This window comes from Pieris napi, chromosome 24, assembly GCF_905475465.1.
Source record: "Pieris napi chromosome 24, ilPieNapi1.2, whole genome shotgun sequence".
Classification (NCBI taxonomy): domain Eukaryota; kingdom Metazoa; phylum Arthropoda; class Insecta; order Lepidoptera; family Pieridae; genus Pieris; species Pieris napi.
This window is the reverse complement of record NC_062257.1, coordinates 2,934,533-2,958,924: the sequence shown is the minus strand read 5'-3', so window position 1 is coordinate 2,958,924 and position 24,392 is coordinate 2,934,533. Positions and strand designations below refer to the sequence as shown.

Genomic DNA, 24,392 nt, shown 5'->3' with positions numbered 1-24,392 from the left:
CTTTGGCATTATTAAAAATAGTTTTTGATTGCATGCAATAATTAATTTTCAATTAAATAATCAAAGACTGGAAAAGGAGTCATTATAGTCAATAAAGTTCAGTTAACATTTGAAAAATGTAATAAATAAATATTATTATTCTCTTACATTAAGTGTAACATAAATTCTATTATTATTCGAATTTTGTTTTTAAATTATGTCCAATGCCGTAGCATCTTCCGTGGGCAACATCATTCTGTTAATTTTGTGTCACGGTGCGCGCGCATCGTAAAATTTCACTGTCATCAATTGAACGCGCCTAAAGAAGTATAACTTCAAAAAATGTTTTGAAGGAACAAGATACATTTTAAGTGTGTTATGTGTGTGTGTTGTGGTATAAATATATATATATATAAATATATATATATATGTATATAAATTGCAGTAAATCTGCTTACGTAATACTTAAACGGCCCCATATGTATATGTAAGTCAGTCAAATTAAATAACAATTAATTTGCTGATAGTTTTATTGCAACAAAAATGATAATTAAAACGGCTATATAATATAGCTTTTATTGACTACGCTTCGGGCAATTTGTGTTTTATTCGCATTAAGACAAATTCGATGGCCACCTATCAACACCCACGCGGGGTCAAATTTCAGCCCCTGGGCATGTTTGGGACAAACCAATTTATTACGAATATTAATTTTTATTATTTGTTAACCTTTTATTTTAAATACACATATAATATTACTTATTATACTTATGAAGATGCAACTTTAAAATATCACTTATATAATAATAAAATAATATACATTGAAATAAATAACTAAACTTAACATAAACTAAAATATATCATTAAAAGGAGTCCCTGTAGGCAAGGTTCCGAAGATACTGGCAGCGTTCACCCTTTGAATTGCTAGACTAATTCTTTGTCCGAGGTAGCTGCCAGATCTTCGGTCTCCTGTGATGTCGACTAACCTTTTTGAAATTTCTTTAAAAAGCCTTATAGCGCTAGGACCCCACGGACCAAGGGTCTTGACACCGAAAATCATATTCTGAGCCTAGACCCCTGTACTTGCATGCTTTATTTTTTTCAGCCGCTTCACAAGCCGCACCAGCTCTGTAGTTGGTTCCATGTAGATGGGAAGGGGCCAGCGTGTCTGTACAGGTTGCATCCCATACCAGTACCCGGCCCATCTTCCATGGAATCAAACTCATACCGTCTCTTGCAATACCACTCGGCTCAAGTCGACTTGGCACGTTGACGGTGGCAAGGAAACGGCGTATGATATCGTTAATATACTTATTATATTAAGATGTAAGTGTTTACGTAATAAAACTGAACAATACAGTTTGAGTAACAGCCTTTCATCTCTCTCTCTCTCTAGTATTTACGCTATGATGAAAAGAGACAGTACTTTAGTTAAAACGGCTCAATAGGACTTTGAATAAGATTTTGCGAGATTTGTGAGTCCCATATGTCAAAAATACACTTAGAATTAAGTTTCTAAATATCAGTATGTTATGATTAAACGTATAGCCATGTTAATAATAAAGTCTGGACACTAAAAATTGCCGAGTTATGTTGTGTTAATCTTCGTTTTGTACTGTAATATAACAAAAACCCGTTTATAATAAATAAATTTGCTTGTTCAATATATGATTTATTTTCCGTTAAACAAAATCGAAACTTTATCTTATAAAACGGTTTGAATCGTTTATTTTTTACCGTGTAAACATTTCGATTGTTATCCGAATCTTGTCTCGAAGCCTCCATCAGAACTTTTTGGTGTTGGTGTAAAATGCGTGGAATGTAATTTTGAACGTTTACCTTTTTGCTTGTGCGACCTTTTCCAATGTGTAGAAGTATATTACAGTCGAATAAATTTAAAAATTCTGTACAAGTAGCATTTTGAAAGATTAAAATTACTCTAATTAATTTGAAAGTAGAATTCTATACAAGTAGTAATTTAAAAAATAAAAATAAATTTTGAAAATAGAATTCTGTACAAGTAGCATTTTGAAAGATTAAAATTACTCTAATTAATTTGAAAATAGAATTCTGTACAAGTAGTAATTTAAAAAATAAAAATAAATTTTGTTAATAGAATTCTGTACAAGTAGTAATTTAATAGATAAAAAATAAATTACGAATTAATTTGAAAATAAATTCTGTACTAGTATCATTTGCACTCTTATATTAATTTCAGAATAGAATTCTGTACAACTAGCACTTTGCACTCTTATATTAATTTGAAAATAGAATTGTGTACAAGTAGTAATTTAATACGGAACTTTAGTCGACGCTGTGGGGCCGCAAGGGTTAAAACTTCTGTTTACTGAAATATCTGGACTTTAGTTGGTAGTCCATATATCTCTTTATAACGCCAGAAAATGTCTAATCTTTGTGTTCCCAATGTATCAGAACAACTTTTTCAACAACAACAACAACGGATCGATAACTTTTGGGGCCGCAAGGGTTAAAACTTCTGTATACTGAAATATCTGGACTTTAGTTGGTAGTCTATATAACAACTCTTTATAACGTCAGAAAATGTCTAATCTCTGTGTTCCCAATGTATGAGAACAACTTTAACAACAACAACAACAACGGATCGATAACTTTTGATATATCGACGAATTTCTCGAGGTAATTGTTGCCAGGTAAATTACTTTTATATTTCGTGTGGTGAATATTATCCAATTATCCATATAGAAGTCTAGCAAAGGCATGCCATACATATTGATAGGACTGAGGTGTCGGCGAAAAAACATTTGAATGATTCAGTGGGACCCTCCGCTGTACACGACTTAGGAATTTAGCGCTGTTCAAAGAACAAAATTTTTTCCCTCACAAACAAGGTGTCTAGAAAAGTTATGGACTTGATGGTAAACCGTTTTTTATGAAAGCTGGATCGCCGAGAGCAACAGGCCTGCGCTCCTACGTTCGTATCACTAATTTTTCTGTGAATATCGAACTAAAAATCAAAGAAATTTATTTATTTATTAACTTCGTTGCAAGTGTACCGAAATTAAAATATTTAAATAAATTGACAGCAACTGGCGGCCTCTTCGCTTTCGAGCGATCTCTTCCAGGCAACCACTGTGAGAAAAAAAATTGATGAAAAGAATATTTAAGTTCGCGTCCATTTGACAACTTGGCCGGTGTAGCAAGTCCTGGGGCATCGGAACTTATGTAAGGCGAGCCTTAAACTTAAAATAATTATAGTTTATGTAAATATATAAAAAGTCGTGTTAATTACACTTATAACTCCAGAGTCCAGATCAGCTGGACCGATGTTAGTTATCTCTTTTTTTGGTAGATTCTTCTCCGCTCCGAATAGCAGAATAAGTAATAAAATATCGGATAAGTTATCGAATAACAATAAATTAATTAATTTTACGAATGCAAACACCATGTGGTGCCATCTGTTGACGAAATAAGAAAGTCAAAGTCCATCAAATATTATATCTTTAAATGTCACGAAATGGAGCAATATGGCGGTTTTTGGCATCCAAACCTCTAATACTAACGAAATAAAACATTTCTGTATTTGCAAAAAAGTTGTATTAATATTGTTACCTTAATGAAATCCTAAATTAAGTTTAACTAAATTAACACGATATTATTAGACTGTTAAGCGGAACGAAGTCCGCCGTGTCAGCTAGCCCTCAATAAACATGTTTTCGAAATCTCCTTCAATTGGGGCGTCGATTCAGAAATCCCATCGCCATATACTATTTAAGCACCCCCAAATAGGGCTTTTACCCATTAATTATAATGGGTAAAATTCAGGGTAAACAGCATGTTGGTAGAAGGAAGAAATCATGGGTTCACAACGTTAGGGACGTGTGGAAGAGTTACTGGATCTGGCACAGGACAAGAGACTGACGGCCAACCGAGAGAAGCACTAAAAGAAGAAAATGGGCTTAGGGCAGATCAGAGCTCTTCTTGAACCACGGCATGTTTAAATAACGAAGAAAAATCTCTCAAAATGTATGCCTATAGATACTAGCTGACCCGGCAAACGTCGTTTTGCCATGTTTATCATTTATAATAAAAAATAGGGGTTAATTGTAGAGGGGTGAAAATTGGGGGTTGTATTTATTTTTTTAATGCTGTATCATTAAAAAAATTATGTAAAAAAAAAAAATTAGGGGTGTACTACCCTTAACATTTAGGGGGATGAAAAAAAGATGTCCGATTCTCAGTTATACCCAATATGCACACAAATTTCATGAGAATCGGTCAAGCCGTTTCGGAGGAGTTTAACCACAAACACCGTGACACGAGAATTTTATATATTAGATTAAGACGATGTAAATTACGAATATTATAAAAATAAATGGAAATATTTTCGAACACTTTATGATCAGAGCAGGGCATAAATTTATTAATCCAAAATAAGGTACATGATATTTTATACGCTCCGGTAGAATGAAAAAGCGAGTATTTATGCCGTATGGTGGGATGCACCAGAGAAAAGTTCACCCAGCTCTCTGCTACTCAGAGATGCCTGGTCTGAGTCCAGTCCCACGTACCCCGTACTGAATCCTTTTTATGTTTATCCATATTACGGCGTTTGTAATCAAAATGTCACAATATTTAGAGTCCAATTTACAGAGTAATCCCACTCTGATATCCTTTTTAGGTCTAAGCCTCATATATCTATTTCATGATCATTTGTCAATCTAATAGGCAAGTAGCTGATCAGCTTTTTGTGGTTTCCTGACGATGTTTTACCGTTCGAGCGAATTTCAAATGCACGTAGAAAGTCCATTAGTGCACAGCCGGGGATCGAACCTACGACCTCAGGGATGAGAGTCGCACACTAAATTCACTAGGCCAACACTGCTCTCAAGAATCTCATATTATATTAAAATACTAGCGGACCCGACAGACGTTGTCCTGCATGATATATCAAGCGATTAGGATATTAAACAAAGTATGAAAGTACAGACTGCAGCGCTATCTGTCGGGCTGATTTGTGATATTAAACCATCATGAACGTCACCCAAACGCATATAAAAAATTTAATCAAAACGGTCCAGCCGTTTAAGAGGAGTTAAGTGACATACACACGTACGTAATTCATTTTGTTTTCTCACAAAAACTTAGTACATAAACAAGTGACAGTTATATACTATTATAAAATAAATAATTGTCTCTCTTCTTTTTAGGGAAAGTGCTTATTTGTGTGAGACTGATGCCTGCTAAAGGTAAGAGTACCTGCGTTACAGGTCATCAGGCCTCCACCACTTCGGATCGACAGAAGGTCTTAAAAAGTAGAGAAAAATTTAGTGAGAATTATCAAATATTACGACATAGGCTATATATATATAAATACGTTGCGTAATTTTTTATTTACTTAATTTCTTTAATTGTTTCGTAGTCTTATAAATTCATAAATGTTAATTATATTCTTCCTATCTCCTTAAGGTATTTATGGATTATAAGTGAAGATTTGTAATTAGTACTGATTTTATTTTATTGTAATCATAATTTACCTTCTGGTAAAATATATTTTTTTTTAAAAGACAATTCACACCAATTGACCTAGTCCCATGCTAAGCTGGTGAAGCTTGTGTTATGGGTACTAGGCAACGGATATACATACATATTATAGATAGATAGACATATAAATAAGCACAACACCAAACGCTCATCACATCGATGTTCGTCTCAGCCGGGGATCGATCGGGGACCCATGGATTCGCAGTCAGGGGTACTAACCACTAGACCAATGGGTCGTCATTCTAAAGTCAGTCAAAGTAAATCTTCCTAAAATGCAATAAATAAGTAATAATATAAGGGTTAAAATTAAAGTAAGAGAAATTTATGAAGAAAGGTTTTAGACATTATTCTAATATAAATCTTGAATTGTAATCTTAAAACGTCAACAAAAAGTTATCCCATAAAGATTTGAGTTATCTTGGTTCTATCGATTCATTATTCATTAAGCGATGCGGGTGGTTGATATAAGCGCATTATTTTTGTAAAAACATTATTGACATTCACATAATAATGAGGTAAATAGCCGTAATTAAAGTTTTTGCTGATAATGAGAAAACGGTTTGATTTTAATAGTTTTTACTCATACGTATAGCATGTGGCGTTATCGTCTTACGCCCGAACCCAAACCTATCTAAATCCATAATCCACCATATAAGATAGTAAACTTAATCCAAATGTTGTAACAAGTGTGCAAATAACCAATCGACGGATTGTAATAATATGTCGAGTGTCGATACAAGCTATCCATGGGAAGTCGTATCCTTGTCTGTGGATAGACCTTTGTATGAAAATGACAGATTTTAACTTACACCAGTTTTTTAAATAATTAATAAAACTGTTTGTTATGCTTTAAACATACAATGTATATTTTAATGTTATTTGTACGGTTTTATTTACTTTATTTGGTTTACATTGATTATCAAATATGAGTGAAAACTCGGTAAAATAGAACGATAAAGAGCATTTTATCCGTCGCCAAAAATGGATTGTCTTCGTAGAGTTTGGTTATTGGGATGAAGATAGGAGATCAATCGACTGTCACAGTCTGATCTCTGATTGTTTTCAATCTGAGATTGTGGATTGATTATTAGGTTCGGCATTTAATGGCTCCAGAACTCCAGAACTAAAATCCCGTTGATGAAAGTAAAATAAAAACAATGCAAAGTTTGGCCACAGCCAATATTTTCCTAGGCCATATTATCCTACCACGGTTAAATTTTTAAGATTTGGCAATACTTAAAAAAACGTTTTCAATTTTTGTTTGCTAGTATAACCTTAAATGTATAATTGTTGATTACTATTACGTTCTAAGAACTGATTTAACCAATAAAAACTGATTGATCTCAAAACAAAATAAAAATAAATCAGTGGCGCTACAACCTCGTTAGGTCTTGGCCTCAGATTTCTGAATCTGTTTCATGATCATTTTTTTAAATCTAATAGGCAAGTAGGTGGTCAGTCTCCAGTGCCTGACACACGCCATCGACTTTTTGGTTCTAAGACATGTCGGTTTCCTCACAGACATCCTTCACCGTTCGAGCAAATGTTAAATGCGCACATAGAAAGAAAGTCCATTGGTCCACAGCCGGGGATCGAACCTACGACCTCAGGTATGGACTCGCACGCTGAAGCCACTAGGCCAACACTGCTCTATTAATAAAACATTTCCAAAAAAGCTTATGTTAAGCTGTTCCCAAAGTTGGAATATACTTGTTGTATATGTATGTCTATGATTTTATTATGAGAAACATAAAAACGAAAGAACACGTTAGAAGTCCGGTCAAACTGAAAATCCTTTTTGAAAATGAACGGTATTGCATATAAAATGCCTGCATGTTGCACCGCGCTATACTCGAAGAATAGTTACGCCATGGCTGTGAGAATATTTAATCACCTTCCTAAAAATTATAGATCACTGCCAAGTAATGTTTTCAAGGGGAAGGTGATTAGATTTTTAAAGTCAAGGTGCTTTTACAGCGTAACCGAGTATTTAGAATATAAGTTTAACAATTACTCATAAATGACTTCTTATTATGACATTTGCATGCCTGTTATTGTACGGCTGATTGTGCGGACTTTTCTTGTTGTTGTTTTTATTTTATTTTGTACCACTATCATGGCAAATAAAGGATTTATTATTATTATTGTGTTAATATTTTTTAATTAACAATGTGTCGGGCATCCGGACGAGAAATAAAGCAAAGTTAAATCTTATTTTTAAATACAAGCACAAATTTAACAGAACATTGGCATAATATATTGGCAATCGCAAAAAATAAAGCCCCTCAACTCAGCGGGACATCGCGTAGACACAGTTTTGCGTGAATGATAATTTTCGTAGTCTGTTCCTTTCGAGAGAATTTTTTATTCGAATAAAACCTTCTTGAATATGCTATAGGCTTTTCTTTGTGCTTTTAAATAATTAAGAAAGTTAGACATATAGATTATACTATAGAGTAAACAAAAATCCAGAAATTATGTTATTAAAATATTTATTGATCAATATATTTTTGAAGTGAAACTTCTTTATCGGCGTTGGAAAAAAAATTACCGTCACATTTTTCGGTTACGCGTCACATTTATCCGTTGCGCGCGTCGCGCATCTTTTTCTTGTCCTTACTACGGTTGATTCGAAGAGATTCGAAGCCATTAAAAACGAAAATATATAATAACGATAACAATGATAGTAATAATTCTAATACAATTAATGACATTCTGTAATAATCTTAGAAGTAATTAGGTAAAATGAAATAATTGTATTATTTGTATTCATGTGTATGTTAATAAAAGCCTTTTTTTTAAACTTTATCTAATTTAACTTTATTTAACCAATTTCTCTGAAGTTGCATATAGTAGATCATTTTTCGAAAAATAAGGTCATAAAGAAGTTTCACTTACGTGTGTACACTAGTACACGCACACATTTTTTTATTTATTAAATATATTTACTAACATAGGCTTTTCATCTATGTACCTGATAACCACAAAAATAATTACTTAAAACCAAATACTGACAAAGTAAAAAAGAAATATAAGAGTCCCCAACTTCGATTTTATTCCCTTTGGAGTAGACACTCTTGGGCCGTGAGATTCAAGTCCACATTTAAAGATTTAAGTTTGCGCCTGTAGTACCGGTGACCTCGGAGCTGGTGCTTTCCTCGCTCAACGAATAAGTATCACAATACAGCGAAGAAATGCTGCTTTAAAGGTACACTGCCACAGGAACCAATAATTTTAAATTTGTTTTAATTTTCTAATTATTTTAAATTATTAAATAGGTAGGTATATATGTATATATAATTTATGTTAGCTGTAGATACGAATATTAATTTCTATCTTTAACTTTGTAACAATTTTCAAACTTTAACAATACATTATAATCACTATGTAGGTTAAGAAAATTGTAAATACTGTATAATATTTATTTAATTTTAATAATTCTGAAAGGTAACAATGTATCATGATAAATTGTAATTGCGGAGTTCAGCCTCCCATATTTATGTTGACAACCCTTATGATTCGACAATATCTTGATTCTTAAAATGAATGTGAAATAAATTTATAACCAAACACAGACTCTTGTCAGCTTGACAATGAACCAGAAAGTAAGTAGCTTATCGATGAAGTAATACTACTAACAGTGGTATTCAGGATCATTAAAGGTTCAAGCATTTTAGAACCTATTGGTAATTATTCGTTATCTAATCGGACATTGCGTCATCATTATAATTACGGGATGTTTATTTTTCAGCTCTGAGTAAGGGTTTTTGACATGCGAAAATATTTTTTTTTTGTTTCCCACAGTAATTGTTAGTTGTTATGAAAAGCCCATTTTCTTATTTAATTAAATGCTTTTTTGATGAAGAGCACGTTGCAGGACGAACATTTTGTAAAAAACCTTGGCGATTTAAAAGAGAGACTTAGTTTGCCACTTATCTTCGTACACCCTTGATTTGTGAACTTCAATTTAGAAGCATTACTTTTGTTACTGACTCAAACTCAAAAATATCTTTATTCATATAGGTAAACAAGTACACTTATGAAGCGTCAGAAAGAAGTTAAATTAATTGTAAATTTACATTTACTGCCAGTTCGAAGTTTCTTGCCAGTTGGCAAGAAACTTTCCGCCACTCTTTTAAATCGACAAGTATAGAGTCACAAATTGTTTGAACTGGAGCAAATCAATCCCAAGGCTTAGGATCATTAAAGTATTCCTCAAATTTATAAAAAGCTTTATTGATTAATTTTCGTTTAACGAGGGCTTTGATTTATTATTGAGGTTTATAAGTGTACATTGTTACCTATAAATGATATTTCGGCTTAAATTATCTACGATCAACTCACCAACTCATCAACTGTGCAGTCAGTATGAGCTCGGCTTATAAAATCGTATGAAAGCCTCCACTCTGAATCGTACCACTATTAGAAGTGATGAGAAAATTCGTGGAAAGTGAAATGAATGCCACGTACGTATCGCATATATATCGAATTCCAAGAGCGGAGCTACCAATGTGTTTTTACGCGCGCTCCAGAGGCCTGTTCGCACAGTTTGAGCGTTAGTGAATTTCCGAAACATCAACTTTTTGCCCACAAATCAGGTGACAGAATCTCAGTCATTTACTAATGGCACGTATTGTCATGTAAATCTTTACATGGCTCGCATTACATGAGGGATATTTGAAAGTAAACCGCTTATCTTTGAGGGTATTTGTGTAGCAGGGGATGTATTGACAAGCTTCGCCACGCCCATGAAGTTAAACGTTTTTGCTATGCGTATTCCTTACTACTTAATTAACATATAGTTATATTAAGCGCTTGAGACTGTTAATATTAGTGCAATTAATTAATTAATCGCGTTACAGGTCTGTCACAGGGACCAAACATTTTAAATTTGTTTATTTTTTTTTTATTATTCAGATATTTATTTACAATACAATTTTCTTAACTTACAAAGTAATCATATTTTTTTCTATTAATTTTTATTATTACTATGGAGTTTAAGAAAATTGTAAATACTGTATTTGATTGTATTATTTAGTTTTTAATAAACGATATAAAGATTTTTTGAGTAAATTCTTTTGTTTTCCGGAATTTGTACCTGTATTATTGATCTAAGGACTTAATTATTTGTTAGTATAGTTATTAAGTGTCTGCATTGGTAATATCTATCGAAATATAGGCAATTAATTACAGTAGGTAATTTAAACAAATGTAGTCATTTCAAAGATTGGATCTATATTTTGGTTTGTAGCTACTAAAAAGGTAGGCTAAGTAATAATCATATTAAACCGAAACAAAGTCCACGGCAGCTATTTTCCTAGCATGGTAGGTAACTAATACTGCCTGTATTTAGTAATATGTATGAAAATATAGTATATTTTATATTAATTTAATAAATGAATATGATACAATGAAGCTACTAAGCCGATCCCCTCACGCACACATGTATCTATTTTATTGTTAGCAGTATTTTTTATACAATTTATCAATCCGGCGCAGATGGCCGACGGTTCTCATAAAGTCTTTTGAAAAGCACCCGACTGTTGTATGGTTACAACATTATCATATGTGGGATTAAAATTTTCTTTATTGTATGTGGATTTTTAAAATGTGAATACAAATTTATTATATATAAGTGACAACATTACACATACTTTATATTTTTAATGGAACGTCAGCACTTTTTTATAAATTTACGTGTTTAATTAAATCTATTTAATTTAAGGAAAATTTGAAAATGAAAATAAATAAATTACTGGCGCGAACCCTTTTAGGTCTGGGCCTCAGATCTCTATCTGTTTCTTAATTATTATATATCTAATCGGCAAGTAGGTGATCTCCTGTGTTACACACACGCCGTCGACTTTTTCGGTCTAAGCCAGTTTCCTCACGATGTTTTCCTTCACCGTTCGAGCGATTGTTAAATGTGCTCATAGAAGATCCATTGGTGCACAACCGGGGATCGAATCTACGACCTCAGGGATGAGTGTCGCACGCTGAAGCCACTAGGCCAACACTGTTGAAATTAAATTATATCTTGGCCAATTTAATATTATTCTACCATAAAATAGTTATAAATATCCAAGAACAATCATTAAAAAATATCTATCATAGATAAAATCTAATTTAGTTTATTACGCGTGAAAAATACTTGTTTAGACTTGCACTCGACGGGTACACAATACCCCAACCACAAGTTCTGAAGGGTTCAAGAGTTGTTTGCAAAATATTTTGAATGCACCATTTTATACGGCGTATTAGGTTCTGCGTTTGATAGGGTCTTCCAAATCATATCAGCATTGTGCTCCCCTCTCGTATCTTTTAATGATGTGGAAACTATACATACGCTTAGTTTCATCAGTATTTAATAGGAAAATAGCAAAAAATATTTGACAACGCAATATTTTAAAACATAAACATACATAGGTACTATGAAAATAAACCAAAATTAAATAAACATGGAAATTTGAATCAATGATTGTCATTTCAATGAATGGAGAGGAGATAAGAGACACAAGAACCGTTCATGAAAGACATGATGGAGACACATCTCCACACTTGGTCAATGTGGAGATGTTTATCTTATGACATAATTAATATCTATATATATAAAAATGAAACCCGTTTTCCGTTGTCACGACATAACATGAAAACGGCTTGACCAATTTGGCCAATTCTTTTTTTAAAATATTCTTTGAAGTACAAGGATGGTTCTTACGGAGAGAAAAATTAAAAAAATTGAGTGAAAAAGTCTAAAAACAACACTTTTCTATATTCCCATACATAATATTCGTAATAATACTTAAAAGTCAATTTGAACTTTAATACCATATCATAAAGTTCAAGTATTAGTGGAGGGGTTCCGGGAAGGTAAATTTTCATTTTTTGACATAATGTATTTGTTGTCTTATCAACTTTCTTTGTTTTATCTAGCTAGACCGGTGTCACGAATAGCAGAATAAGTATTTAAAAAAAATAAAGAATCGACTGTTAGGCGGTACGATGTTCGCCAGGCCAGCTAGTTGTAGATAAAAGAAAATGACGTAGCAATTAAAATGACACATGAAACTGGATTAAAAAACGTTTGAAAGATGGGACGGGCCTTGCTATGGGTTGCTACGATTACAACTCCCTCGGACAAGCGCAAAAGCTGGCGCGGCCGCAGAGCAAGCGAAAAAAAAACAGCTCAAATATAAGTCTTTCCTCCAACTTTGATTTTGTTCCCTCTGAAGTTGACTCTTGGGCCGTGAGGTTCAAGTGCACAGCTAATTAAAGATTTAAGTTATTGTCTGTTGTACCGGTGACCCCAGAGCTGGTGCTTTCCTCGCTCAACGAATAAGTATAGCAATACAGCTAGGAAATGCCAGTACTAAAGGTCTGCCATAGGGACCACACTTTTTTAAATTTTTATTACTATGAAGGTTAAGAATATTGTAAATACTGCATATTTGTGTATAAGACAATAATTAACTATATACTGTTAAATACATTACGTTAATTATACATGTTTCACACAATTTTGACGTAAAAATTTACATCACAACGATTTGTCATTCAATCGTTGTCAGCGAGTACGTCAATTTGACAGTTAACTATTTGATATTATGAGGGCATTGAACTGTTGCCATATTAATTATGGACGTGATATTTGCATAATTCCTCTGGTTTTTACATGGAAAGTTCACACAGCAACGATCAAACGCAATTTTAATAATAATTAATATTTTGAAATGAAAATTTTGCTATGGAATGTCCCAGGCAGGTATTATTTAATAAGATAATCCTTAGGTTAAGTTTCTTGTAGTGTGGTTCACTGTCAAGCATATTAATTTAATAGACTTTTATTGTAAAATTATTAAAGTTACTGAATTGTCGCAATTTATTTATAAGTCCAATAACCACACATTGTAATCGATTTTCCTTTAGCTTTTTAATGTAATTTTTTGGTTTAATTTTTTTGTATTTCCTCGTTTCCGTGTCATTGTTTTATAAATAATCAAATTGGCAACCTATTATAAAAAAATAAAAAAGCAATACTGAAAACCCTTACACATTATATTAGAACATAGAAATTACATACAAAAATGGTGACAACTAATTGGAATGTTTTTATCGTCCAATTAATTAAGATAATATTAACTCACATTCGCTAGCCGGCGGGGTTTCAACGCGCGCCAGAGCGCTCGCGGCATTTTCCCACAATAACTGCCGTCTTTTTGACAAGAATACATTATTTTTCAAGTAAGAAACGGTTTTCTATGATTTTGTGACTTTGATCACCTAATTAACATAATTCGTTTAAATAGAATATCCGGGAAATAAGTAATAATAAAGAGAATGGTTGGCACAACTTGAACAAGAACATCTAATAGAAAAGAATGGAAGCAGCTGGAAGAGGCTTATGTGTCACAGGACACGCTGATTACCAACACCGGCTCACATGATGTATTAGATTAAGTTAGGTTATGTAACGTAAATAAGTGTTTATATATATTATTTTAATTATTAAAACTTCGTTGCATTAACATAAATAAAAATTGAACACAATTAAATGAACAGGAGGTCAACTGGCGGCCTTGTCGCTTTCGAGCGATCTCTTCCAGGCAACCACAGTGAAATTTGTTTATTAAATTAGATAAGGTAAGCAAGAAGTGCAAAAATACTTAATACATATAGTAAATAGTTATTAAGACAAAACTCAACTAAAACAAAGGATACATGAAAAGTAAAAAGGGCACATGAAACACGACAATTATATTGGATATTAATAAAAGCTTAATAATAATATCCGGGTTTATTTTACAAATCCTGTCATGTTCCTTCATATTTAAGAAAGCGTATAAGTTTCCCAAATACCTACTTTTCTTTAAAGAGTCCTCTTTGAACCCGCATTAAACAAAAGTGTTAGTGATTTATCTTAAAAAGATCGAAATCTTTATAAATTGAAATGTTACTGTGAAGCAATAGCAAATAAATTGGGCTACCAACTTCCAAATACAGTATTATGTTACATTTGAAACTGGTTTATAAAAATATCAGTTTCACGGAAGGCTCATCTCGACAATATGCTAAAATATTTTAGATTCCTGATCGAAAAAAACTCTACGGATGTAAACGAGAAAGCATGTTCTGTTCCGAAGAAGGATCAGTCATTGATGGAAATCCCCTAAGGTAAGATTCAGAACTGGCTGATCAATAGATCTGCCCGATCGTGTGGTAGTCTTCTAGGGGTCATGATGAAAGATTTAGCAGCGTGACGTGTATACCAAAAACATTTTGGATATTTCTGTAGCCAATTTTTTATCTCTAGCTGTTGGCCTGAATGGTCTTAACAGCTCACCTCTTAGAAGACCGTAGTTCTACCGAAAATGGACTTTTCCCGCGACAGGTTAGCACAAGGGTGTTCTGTAAGACTATAACTTTAATTGAGCATACAATAAATTGCGCGTTTAACAAAAAAAGGTTATAAAAACTCCTTGGTGACACGTGGAGTTTACATTTTATTTAAATCGTAAAGAATACCATAGAGCAATCATGTTATTACTTTTTATATTTCGATATTCTTCCTTTTTTAAAGTATACCACAGAGTATACAATAAATTCCGCGTCTTAGTAAAAAAAGTTATGAAAACTCCTTGGAGTGGAGTTGACATTTGATTTGTATCGAAAAGAATTCCATAGATAAATGATGTTATTTCTTTTTAAATTACGATACCTCTTTGACCATTTGAAATTTAAATAAAGAATCAGAGGTTATAGCAAATCGTTTGAAAAATAACGATAATAAAAACGGAACGCGGTCGTTGAGTTATATATTATGAAAACGTCTAGTTTTTTTATTACGACGTTTAAATTCTCATTACAATAACTAAGCTGTGAAATTTCTAAGACACTTAAGTAAAATTTATAGTCGTTCATAAAACAATTCTCCAAACTTCACCACAAAAGCATTTTTTCTATCGAATCGGGACAATAGTATACGCAACAGAGGATGACCGGAAAAAAATCGACAATGCAGATGGTCGCCAATTCTAGGGAATGAGACAACGAACTGTAGGGCTACTCTGTAAAGACTTTCATTGCCTAAATATATTCAAAGATGTGGAATAAACCACAACTTTTCATACCACATCACTCATTTTCATTTCCCAAGTCAAAATCATTTTCAATCTTTATTTATTTGTTTTTTTGTAAATTTTTGAAACTTATATATATATTTTATTGGCTATATTTTAAGAGTAACTGTTTGTTATTATATACAATTTATGTTAGCTGTAGGATTACGAAAAAAAAGGGTGCGTGTACTTATGTACGCGCGTAAGAAGTTATACTTCTTTGGCATTATTAAAAATAGTTTTTGATTGCATGCAAATAATTAATTACAATTAAATAATCAAAGACTGGAGTCATTATAGTCAATAAAGTTCAGTTTACATTTGAAAAATTAAATAAATAAACATTTATTATTATTCTCTTACATTAAGTGTAACATAAATTCTATTATTATTCGAATGTTGTTTTTAAATTATGTCCAATGCCGTATCATCATCCGTGGGCAACTTCATTCTGTTAATTTTGTGTCACGGTGCGCGCGCATCGTAAAATTTCACTCTCATCAATTTTTCATAACGTGCCTAAAGAAGTATAGCTTCAATAAATAATTTTCAGTACTGTTAAAATGCCAAAATTCACACAATTTCGAGACTATCCCAATACCATAGCCATTGTAATTGCAGGGTAAGCCCGCAGGACGTTTTAATTTATGACACACTTTTAACAGCATACAATACGACGTGTTCTAGGATAATAAATCGAAATGTACCGAGAAACGGACGCACAAGTTGACAGACAGCTTTCTATAGATTTCAAGACGGACCACATGGATGAGGGGCATTACAATTTAATGAGATATGAAATGCGGAAATATTCGTTTCGACAACTCCCGTATGGGTTACAAGTTCCTATCCATTAAATTGTTTCAATAACAACAAATATATATTATATAGTAAATATTTCGGATGGAAGCTTATCAATACGCGCGCGCACTAAAGCGCAGCATACAAATCTACAGGTGTGATGGAACGATGTATGATAGGGAAGAAAAGAAGAGACAAAATAAAGATGAAAGATGTTACAATACAAATAAATAATCTAAAGTGGAAATGGATGGGGCACATGGCAAGAGGAACAGAAAAGTGGAGCCAAAAACTACTAAACTGGTGCCCATAGAACAGCAAACGAAAAAGAGGAAGATAACTTAGAAGGTGGATATACCAAATTAAAGAAATAGCAGGCAGGGCAGAGAGTGTCACAGTGCAGAAAGGATTTGAAGAAGGCGATTGCCAAAAAAAGGCTCTCAGATACCTAAAAGTAAATTCAAATAGAAACGTCTTTAAAAGTATTTGAATTATTATTATTATTTAGATTTCGGGAATACCGTATTACAAAACTAGGGTAGACCGAGAAAAATTATATACCTAAACCTTCCTCATGAATGATTCTAGATATTGGTGAAAACCGCATGAAATTCCGTACAATAGTTTTTGAGTATCGCGAACACAGACGAGGCGGATGACTTGATTTATATAATTATTATATTCTATTTCACTGTATGTATATAAAATACAGTGAAAAGCCAGCATTTACGGCGTCACAACCAAACTTTGTAAATTCGTTTTATTTTTCTATTCAGTTATTATTATTACTATGTAGGTTAACATAGTGAATACTGTATATTTGTGTGTTTGAAAATATTATTAAGCATTCTTCAACTATTCTCTAGAACAGAATATTTACCATTGTAGAAATAATTATATTATAAATATTATTTACAGTTTTGGGAGAATATTTAGACCATAAGTTTTGACAACAATTATAATTAACTGTTCTTATTATTATGACATCATGATAATTAATATGGCTGACAGTACGGGTTTTTTATAATTAATCAATCTGCATAAACCATTTTCGAATTAGACTCGAAATTAGACTGAATTATTATTAACTTTAATGTTTTGTGTCAGAAAATAATGTAGCTATTCCAAAGTTATCGCAATAATAAATAAATAAATTATAATGAAATGTTAATAATGTCATTAAAATAACTTACAGCATTTTGGTTTATAATGGTGTCTTGTGGGCGTTATTACCATTCTACTTTAATGAACTATAAAACATTTTAAAGTTGGGTTTGAGTCAGATAATAATACATGATTTTTAAAACTCAAGGTCAAGCTCAGCTAATGTGTAGTGACAAATGCCCATGGACACATTACTCCTGGCGAATGTCCTCCCTAGGACCAACTTCAAATACCCCTAAATATTGACAAAGATGCCCCTAAAGTTTCTGTGTGTGTGTACGGTTTGAGAAGTAACTTCAAATGTGCATCCAACATACATTCAAGTAATATAAAAATAGTATAAAATTCCCTCTAAAAAACCCCATGACATCTGGATTATAATTTGGGGGGAAAACCCCAAGTTGGCATCTCTTGATGTCACAGGCTGTGCAACTAACAATATAATCTAATATATAAAATTCTCGTGTGTTTCACGGTGTTTGTGAAATTCAACTCCTCCCAAATGGCTCAACCGAAATTTTTAGAGCATATCGGTTAGGTCTGCGAATCGAACAACGTCTATTTTTCATCCCTCTAAATTTTTATTTTATTTTTCAGACAATTTTTTTTTGTTTTTGTAAAATACATTCAACCCTTAATTTTCACCCCTCTGTGATCGACTCCTATTTTTCAATTGTTAAGTTAAAACTGATGTCTTGAAAAATTCACAGAAAAACCTACAAAGTCTCTGGGGTAGCATAGCGAAATGTTCCATGTTGGTATGTATCAAAAAGGTTAAGTAAAATCACATTAAGAAGAAACAAAGTTCGCGGGGGCGGCTAGTATAATATAATCTTACCTGTATGCGTCCTCTTATGTATCTTGAGGTTTTCTGATCTCGCGAACACTTTACCGCAACCGGGAAACGGGCACGGGAAGGGCTTTTCGCCCGTGTGCACTCGAATGTGATTCACTAGTTTGTATTTCGCCTTGAACGGCCTCCCGTTCCGCGCACAACCCTGCCAGAAACACGCATGCGTTGTGCACTCTGGACCACCAACGTGTTCCACTGTCAGATGCGTCACGATTTCGTGCATACTTGAGAATAGCTTATTGCATAGTTTTCTAGGGGGAGGCTGGTCTGGGTCCAGCCATTGGCATCGCATGTCACGTCTTGGTGGGGCTCTGACGTAGCGTAGAAAGGCGTGTGGCTGATGGGCGTGGGGCATCAACGGTGGTGCGCTCTGGTAGTGCACATCGTTCCGCCAATCCCAGCTCTGTTCTAGGGGCTGTTGCGGGAAGAGTTCTCCGCACCCGCCATATTCTCTTAAGTATCCTGGCTGGTAGGAGTGCAACGGGTAGTGTTGGTAGTGCGTGGGATGCGGAGGGTGTGGTGCTGCAGCTCTATGCTGAGCAGCGACTCCGCATGCGGGTTCAGGGGACATCTTGAGGCCGTACGAAGCCAGGTGTGCGTGGTTTGTCTCCAGGAAGGCGTTCATGGCGGGCGCTGCCGACGCCGGCGCATAGCCCCAATCGCCCGCCACCATCCACGCGGCGGGACTTCCCGCTGTTGATTACGTTGAAGATCCTCCACCAGTTCTCTTCTACAGCTCCAATATCACCTGCAAAAAAAAAACATTATTACAGCGTATACCATCACCTATGACGATGTCTATGGACTTTGCTTTGTCTATTAAAAAAATAGATGCAGATCTTAGGGTGACTGACCCCTTCGTAACGCCACAAGATATGCGATATATATCGTGATTTAAGTTGAAGTTTTTAAGGGCATGAATATTAATTAATTAGTTAACTTTTACCGAGTTATACATAATAATCTATCACTTTAACTAATTGGTTATATGGGTTATATATTTATAAAGTAATTTAAAATACTTCGTTAAACTAAGAAAATCAATAGTTCCATATCGGCATTGTTAAAAAAACAACACCGTGACAAATTCAAAGCCATTTCTCAAAACAACATTCGAGCCACACGGGCATCGAATAAAAAAAGTTTTAGACATTAAATTAAACTGTGGATAAATTTATAGGACATTTTTATATGCCTGAGACAAAAATTCCATTTCTGTGTATATTTAATTTTGTTACGAACCCTTTATAGCATAGTAGTAAAAACAGGCTTTTATGCTATTTATAAACGCTTGAGTTTGATTTGCTCCTAGTTTTTGCGTCTCTATAAGGGATATCCAACCTGGATCTTTCTCTCTGGATTTACATCGCATAGTTGAAAAGTTAAAGATTAAAGTATTATCCATATGATATCAAAAAGGTTAGTCGACATCACAGGAGACCGAAGATCTGGCAGCTACCTCGGACAAAGAATTAGTCTAGCGATTCAAAGGGACTCCTTTTAATAATATATTTTAGTTTATGTTAAGGTTAGTTATTTATTTCAATGTATAATGTATAGAATTTATTAAATATAGCCTTAGTAAATGTATATTGAAATATATTAATCCGGCGACATTACAAAACAAAAATAGAAAATTTATGTATTAATAAGTTCAAAATTTCCTGCCAATAATGGCGAACTGCGATGTCAAAAAGCTAATATAACTGTCAATCAAAAAACATTCATTCAACTCAACATAATCGTATTATTCGAAAACAACTCTGTTTAGCACTTTACGCCCGGCCGATATTACCTGGCCCTTAAACAATGCCAAAGATATGCATCTAATCTTTATCTGTAGACGCCCCATAGACTCACAAAGCAACGGGTTGACAGTTCTCCACAGACAAATAGGATTATTAAAAATCTGACGTTTTGAAGTTTTCCTATTTTTTTTGCAGCTGCAAAGTATTAACTTTAATCACATTAGGAACATAAAGACGTAAATGAAAGCCTTAAATCTCTCTATGCGATTTTTCGCTTGACGGCGCTAAATAAGACAGAATTTTTTCGTCTGTTACATTTTTTGTGTTTAGTCTCTGGATAAGATTGTTAAAGGGGTGGGAGTGATTACAGTTAATTTAAATTTTTAACAGTTGATTTGACGTTATATGTATTTTATATAAAACTTGAACGGTCATAAACATGTTTGTTTCGCGCTATCTATTGCCGAAGTTGATGTTTGCAATGCGCTGGATATTAAATATATAATAACTAGCAGACTCGGCCCAGCGTTGCTGTGGTTAAGGTTTTTGTTATATTACTTAGTAGTAAACTATTCAAAGGAAACGGCTGGAAAACAATAGTCATGGGGATCACCATGTTTTTTCGGTGGCTATGCCATTAAATTGTAGCTTATGTGAAACGTTGGTACTTTCAACACAGCGCCATCTGTTAGAATTGTGTCAAATAATAAACAAATAATTTGCAATAAAATTACATTGCGGGTATAAATTGAGATGTAAGCTATGCTATCTTTTAAGTTGGATGAAACTACACACGGTGTGCAAATTTGATTGATATCGGTTCGGTAGTTTAGGAGTACATAGCGGACAAACAACGTGACACGTAATTTTTATAAATTAAGATGATGTATGATCATGATTTCCTGTTTATACAACCTTGTGTTCGTCCAAATTTTGCTGTGTTGGCTGAAGCCAGTAGTTTAGCGTTCTCATCTTTGAGGTCGGAGGTTCAATTCCCGAATGTGCACCAATGGACTTTCTGTCTATGTGCGGTTTAGCTCGAACCGGTGACAACCGACATGTCTAAGACCCAAAAAGTCGATGGGTCTAAGACATGTCGGTTTCCTCACGATGTTTTCCTTCACCGTTCGAGCAAATGTTAAATGCGCACATAGAAAGAAAGTCCATTGGGATCGAACCTACGACGTCAGGTATGAGAGTCATTTGATCTCAGCTAAGGTAAAAATTAATTAAGGTGTTTTTTAACTTGATTTATTGTGACATAAAATATATACAAATATAGCCATATAATAAATCCGGATTTTTCATTAAACCTAAATTAGTCTTTACAAAAAAAAAACTATTAAAAAATCGTTTGTAAAGTAAACGCTAGTAAGTATTTTAGTTCAAACGTTATTATAATATTTTATATAAATATAAATACAGCGTGATAATGATGCTATAAAGGTATCTATAGGTAGGTACACAGAGACCAAACTTTTTAAATTTGTTTTAATTTTTATTATTAGGTACTATGTAGGTTAAAATATACCTACTGTATATTTAGTTGTTATGTTTAGGTTTTAATAAACGATAGTGTGAAATTTTATTATAATAAATAATAATTTTATATTTCCAGTAGAATAAATTATAGAATATCGGACAAAAGTATAAACTCACAGTATTTAATAAGATTAGTCAATTTTTATGACAAATATCATACATTAATACAGCTAATATAATCGCATCTACACCATAACATACTGAAAGCATATCATATATGTATATATAATCAGGAATTACTTAGTTTGAATTGAAATTTTTATTTATCGCGGCTATAAGAAATAACTAATAATAATAGAGTGTTGGCCTAGTGGCTTTAGCGTTCAACTCATATCCCTGGAGTCGTAGGTTCGATCCCCGGCTGTGCACATTTCTTTCTATGTGCGCATTTAACATTCGCTCGATCGGTGAAGGAAACATCGTGAGAAAACCGGCAATTTTTTGGGTCGACGGTGTGATCTCTGTGAATCTGAAGCCCAGACCTAATTGGTAGCCTGGTATATATATATTAAAACGCGGGTGACACCACAGAGCATAGTGATAGCTATAGATTATAGATTACGCTAACCGTCAGTTCAATATTGACTTGTAAACAATATTTGTTAATTAGTCTAAACGCTTTGAAATAGTAATTAGGCTCCTACTTGCCCGTGTTATGTGTGACTGTTACTCTTCCATTGTATATGGTTCATTAAAGATATATAAGGGATATATACAAATCATTTAAGAGTAGATAGATAGTACCGGTGACCCCAGAGCTGGTGCTATTTCAACTAATAAGTATCGCAATACAACTGCCTGGTCTGCCACAAGGACCAAACTTTTTAAAATTTATTTTTATATTAACTAATTTTATATTTTGAAAGAAATAGTTTTAATATTAAATGTAATTAAGCAAAAAATGATTGTGTGTGCGTGGCTCATGCCAATGTTTTAAATGTTTGCCTGAATATATATAATTTGTTGATTAAAGATTTAAGCAGCAGATAATGACATTATCATAAATATAATCGGTTTTTGAAAGATCGGTAAGTACCCGATTAAAATAATACAAAATGTTTGTTCCTAACTTCCTATTTCACCGGTATCCGAAGAACTTATATCGTCATGATCGTAGAACAATGTCGGATTTGAAAAAAATCCAAAATCCACTTTCTATCATATTTGGATACTACATAGACTAAATATTACGGCTACATCAAAATTCCATGTGTTTTAAGTTTCAAATTAATCAGTCGGTAAAGTGACGGATTTGATAGAAACATGTAATATTTCTAGAAAACTGTGCAATTTAATGTTATTACTTTTATTTTGTTTCAAAACAAACCCTTTTGTTTGCTTGAATTCCAATTTTCATAATAAAAGAATATGAATTAAAAAAGTAATGACAGAAAACTAACATGATTAGATATATAATAAAATTATAGTAATAAAGTAAAGTTTACTAATTGTCAGATCTTCGACTATGACTATTATTGGCTATAGGCAAGATATAATATATGTAGTTTTTACAGGAAATTTAACACTTCTCAAATCAATTTACAATTAATGCTATTATTATGAGCGACATTTTGTGGATTTAATTAATATATTAGTTAAACGCTTAAAACACTGCACTATTTCTTAATATTTTCACTTTAATTATTATCAATTAAACCTTTTTCGAGATTTCCTTTATATTTTCTTTCCAGTTTTCACTGGTATAACCATCCGTCGGCAAACATTCCTTTGCCGGAAAAACTATTAGGTATTTCATTTTTACGTTTTTTTTAGTAATACTCCACGTACAAAAAAGCATACAGAAGTATTTGTTGTTGTTTCTGTTCTATTGTTTATGCTACAAATAACAAAACTATACGTCAAGTATCCAAATTAACGGCGGCAAATTTTGACGTGACCGAAGTCGATTGGTAACGCAAAATGTAGATAAAGTAAAATAAATTTAATAAATATGATTTTTTAATTAATAACGGTATAAATAATATTTGTAATGTATTAAATATTATTCCTATTACGTTAAAAACCTCTTTAAATTATGTTTCAACCCTTTTTTATTTATTTATACGATAAGTTCAGTTAACGCAAATATATTTCCAATAGATGGCGTTTTATGGAAATATGCAATTATTTATTTAAAAAAAAACAATGTTTAGTTTACGTACGTACGTTCTCAATGATTTTAAGCCAAGAAGGACTAATGACTAAAGGATTCGTATAGTTATGTATAAAATAATCATAATATCAAAGAGTCATTTGTAAGATATGGAAGTGATTGCTGAAAAACATTCGTATGAAAAAAAATGAATTTTTTTAAATTTAAAATCGATTTCTAAGACTTACATATGAACTAGAAATCCGTTTAAAACACCCTAAACACAAAACACAGTCCAAAATATATCACAATCACGAAATATCACGAAAGCTCACAACATGAAGCCACCAGCTCTGCTGACAATCGCAGCATGACTGCGGACGCCCGCGTTGCCACCCCAAAAACTCCTAAGAAATCTAACCGGAAGGGGCGGGACGGGGTGGTTTGACGAAAGTAGAGTCGTCTCGCTCTAACACATGTAATGAAAAGAGAGGTGCAAAGGCTTTTTGTAAGAAAGAGCCGGGAAATATTCGTGTACTTTCTTGTGAGGGAAAACATGTGTTATTCTTAATCTA

At 33.2% G+C, this 24,392-nt stretch overlaps 1 protein-coding gene across 1 annotated transcript in view; it reads right to left on the bottom strand.

Annotated features, from left to right (window-relative positions):
* The window catches only part of LOC125061918 (pair-rule protein odd-paired), a 38,855-nt gene extending 14,673 nt beyond the window's left edge, over positions 1 to 24,182 (bottom strand). Inside the window, exons 1-2 of the mRNA XM_047667559.1 lie at positions 24,066 to 24,182; positions 18,421 to 19,183 (exon numbers count right to left, since the gene is read on the bottom strand). Of these exons, the coding sequence (XP_047523515.1) occupies positions 18,421 to 19,108 (688 nt within the window). The 5' untranslated portion in view covers positions 19,109 to 19,183; positions 24,066 to 24,182. The remainder of the gene's footprint in view (positions 1 to 18,420; positions 19,184 to 24,065) is intronic.
* Positions 24,183 to 24,392: the final 210 nt, after the last annotated feature.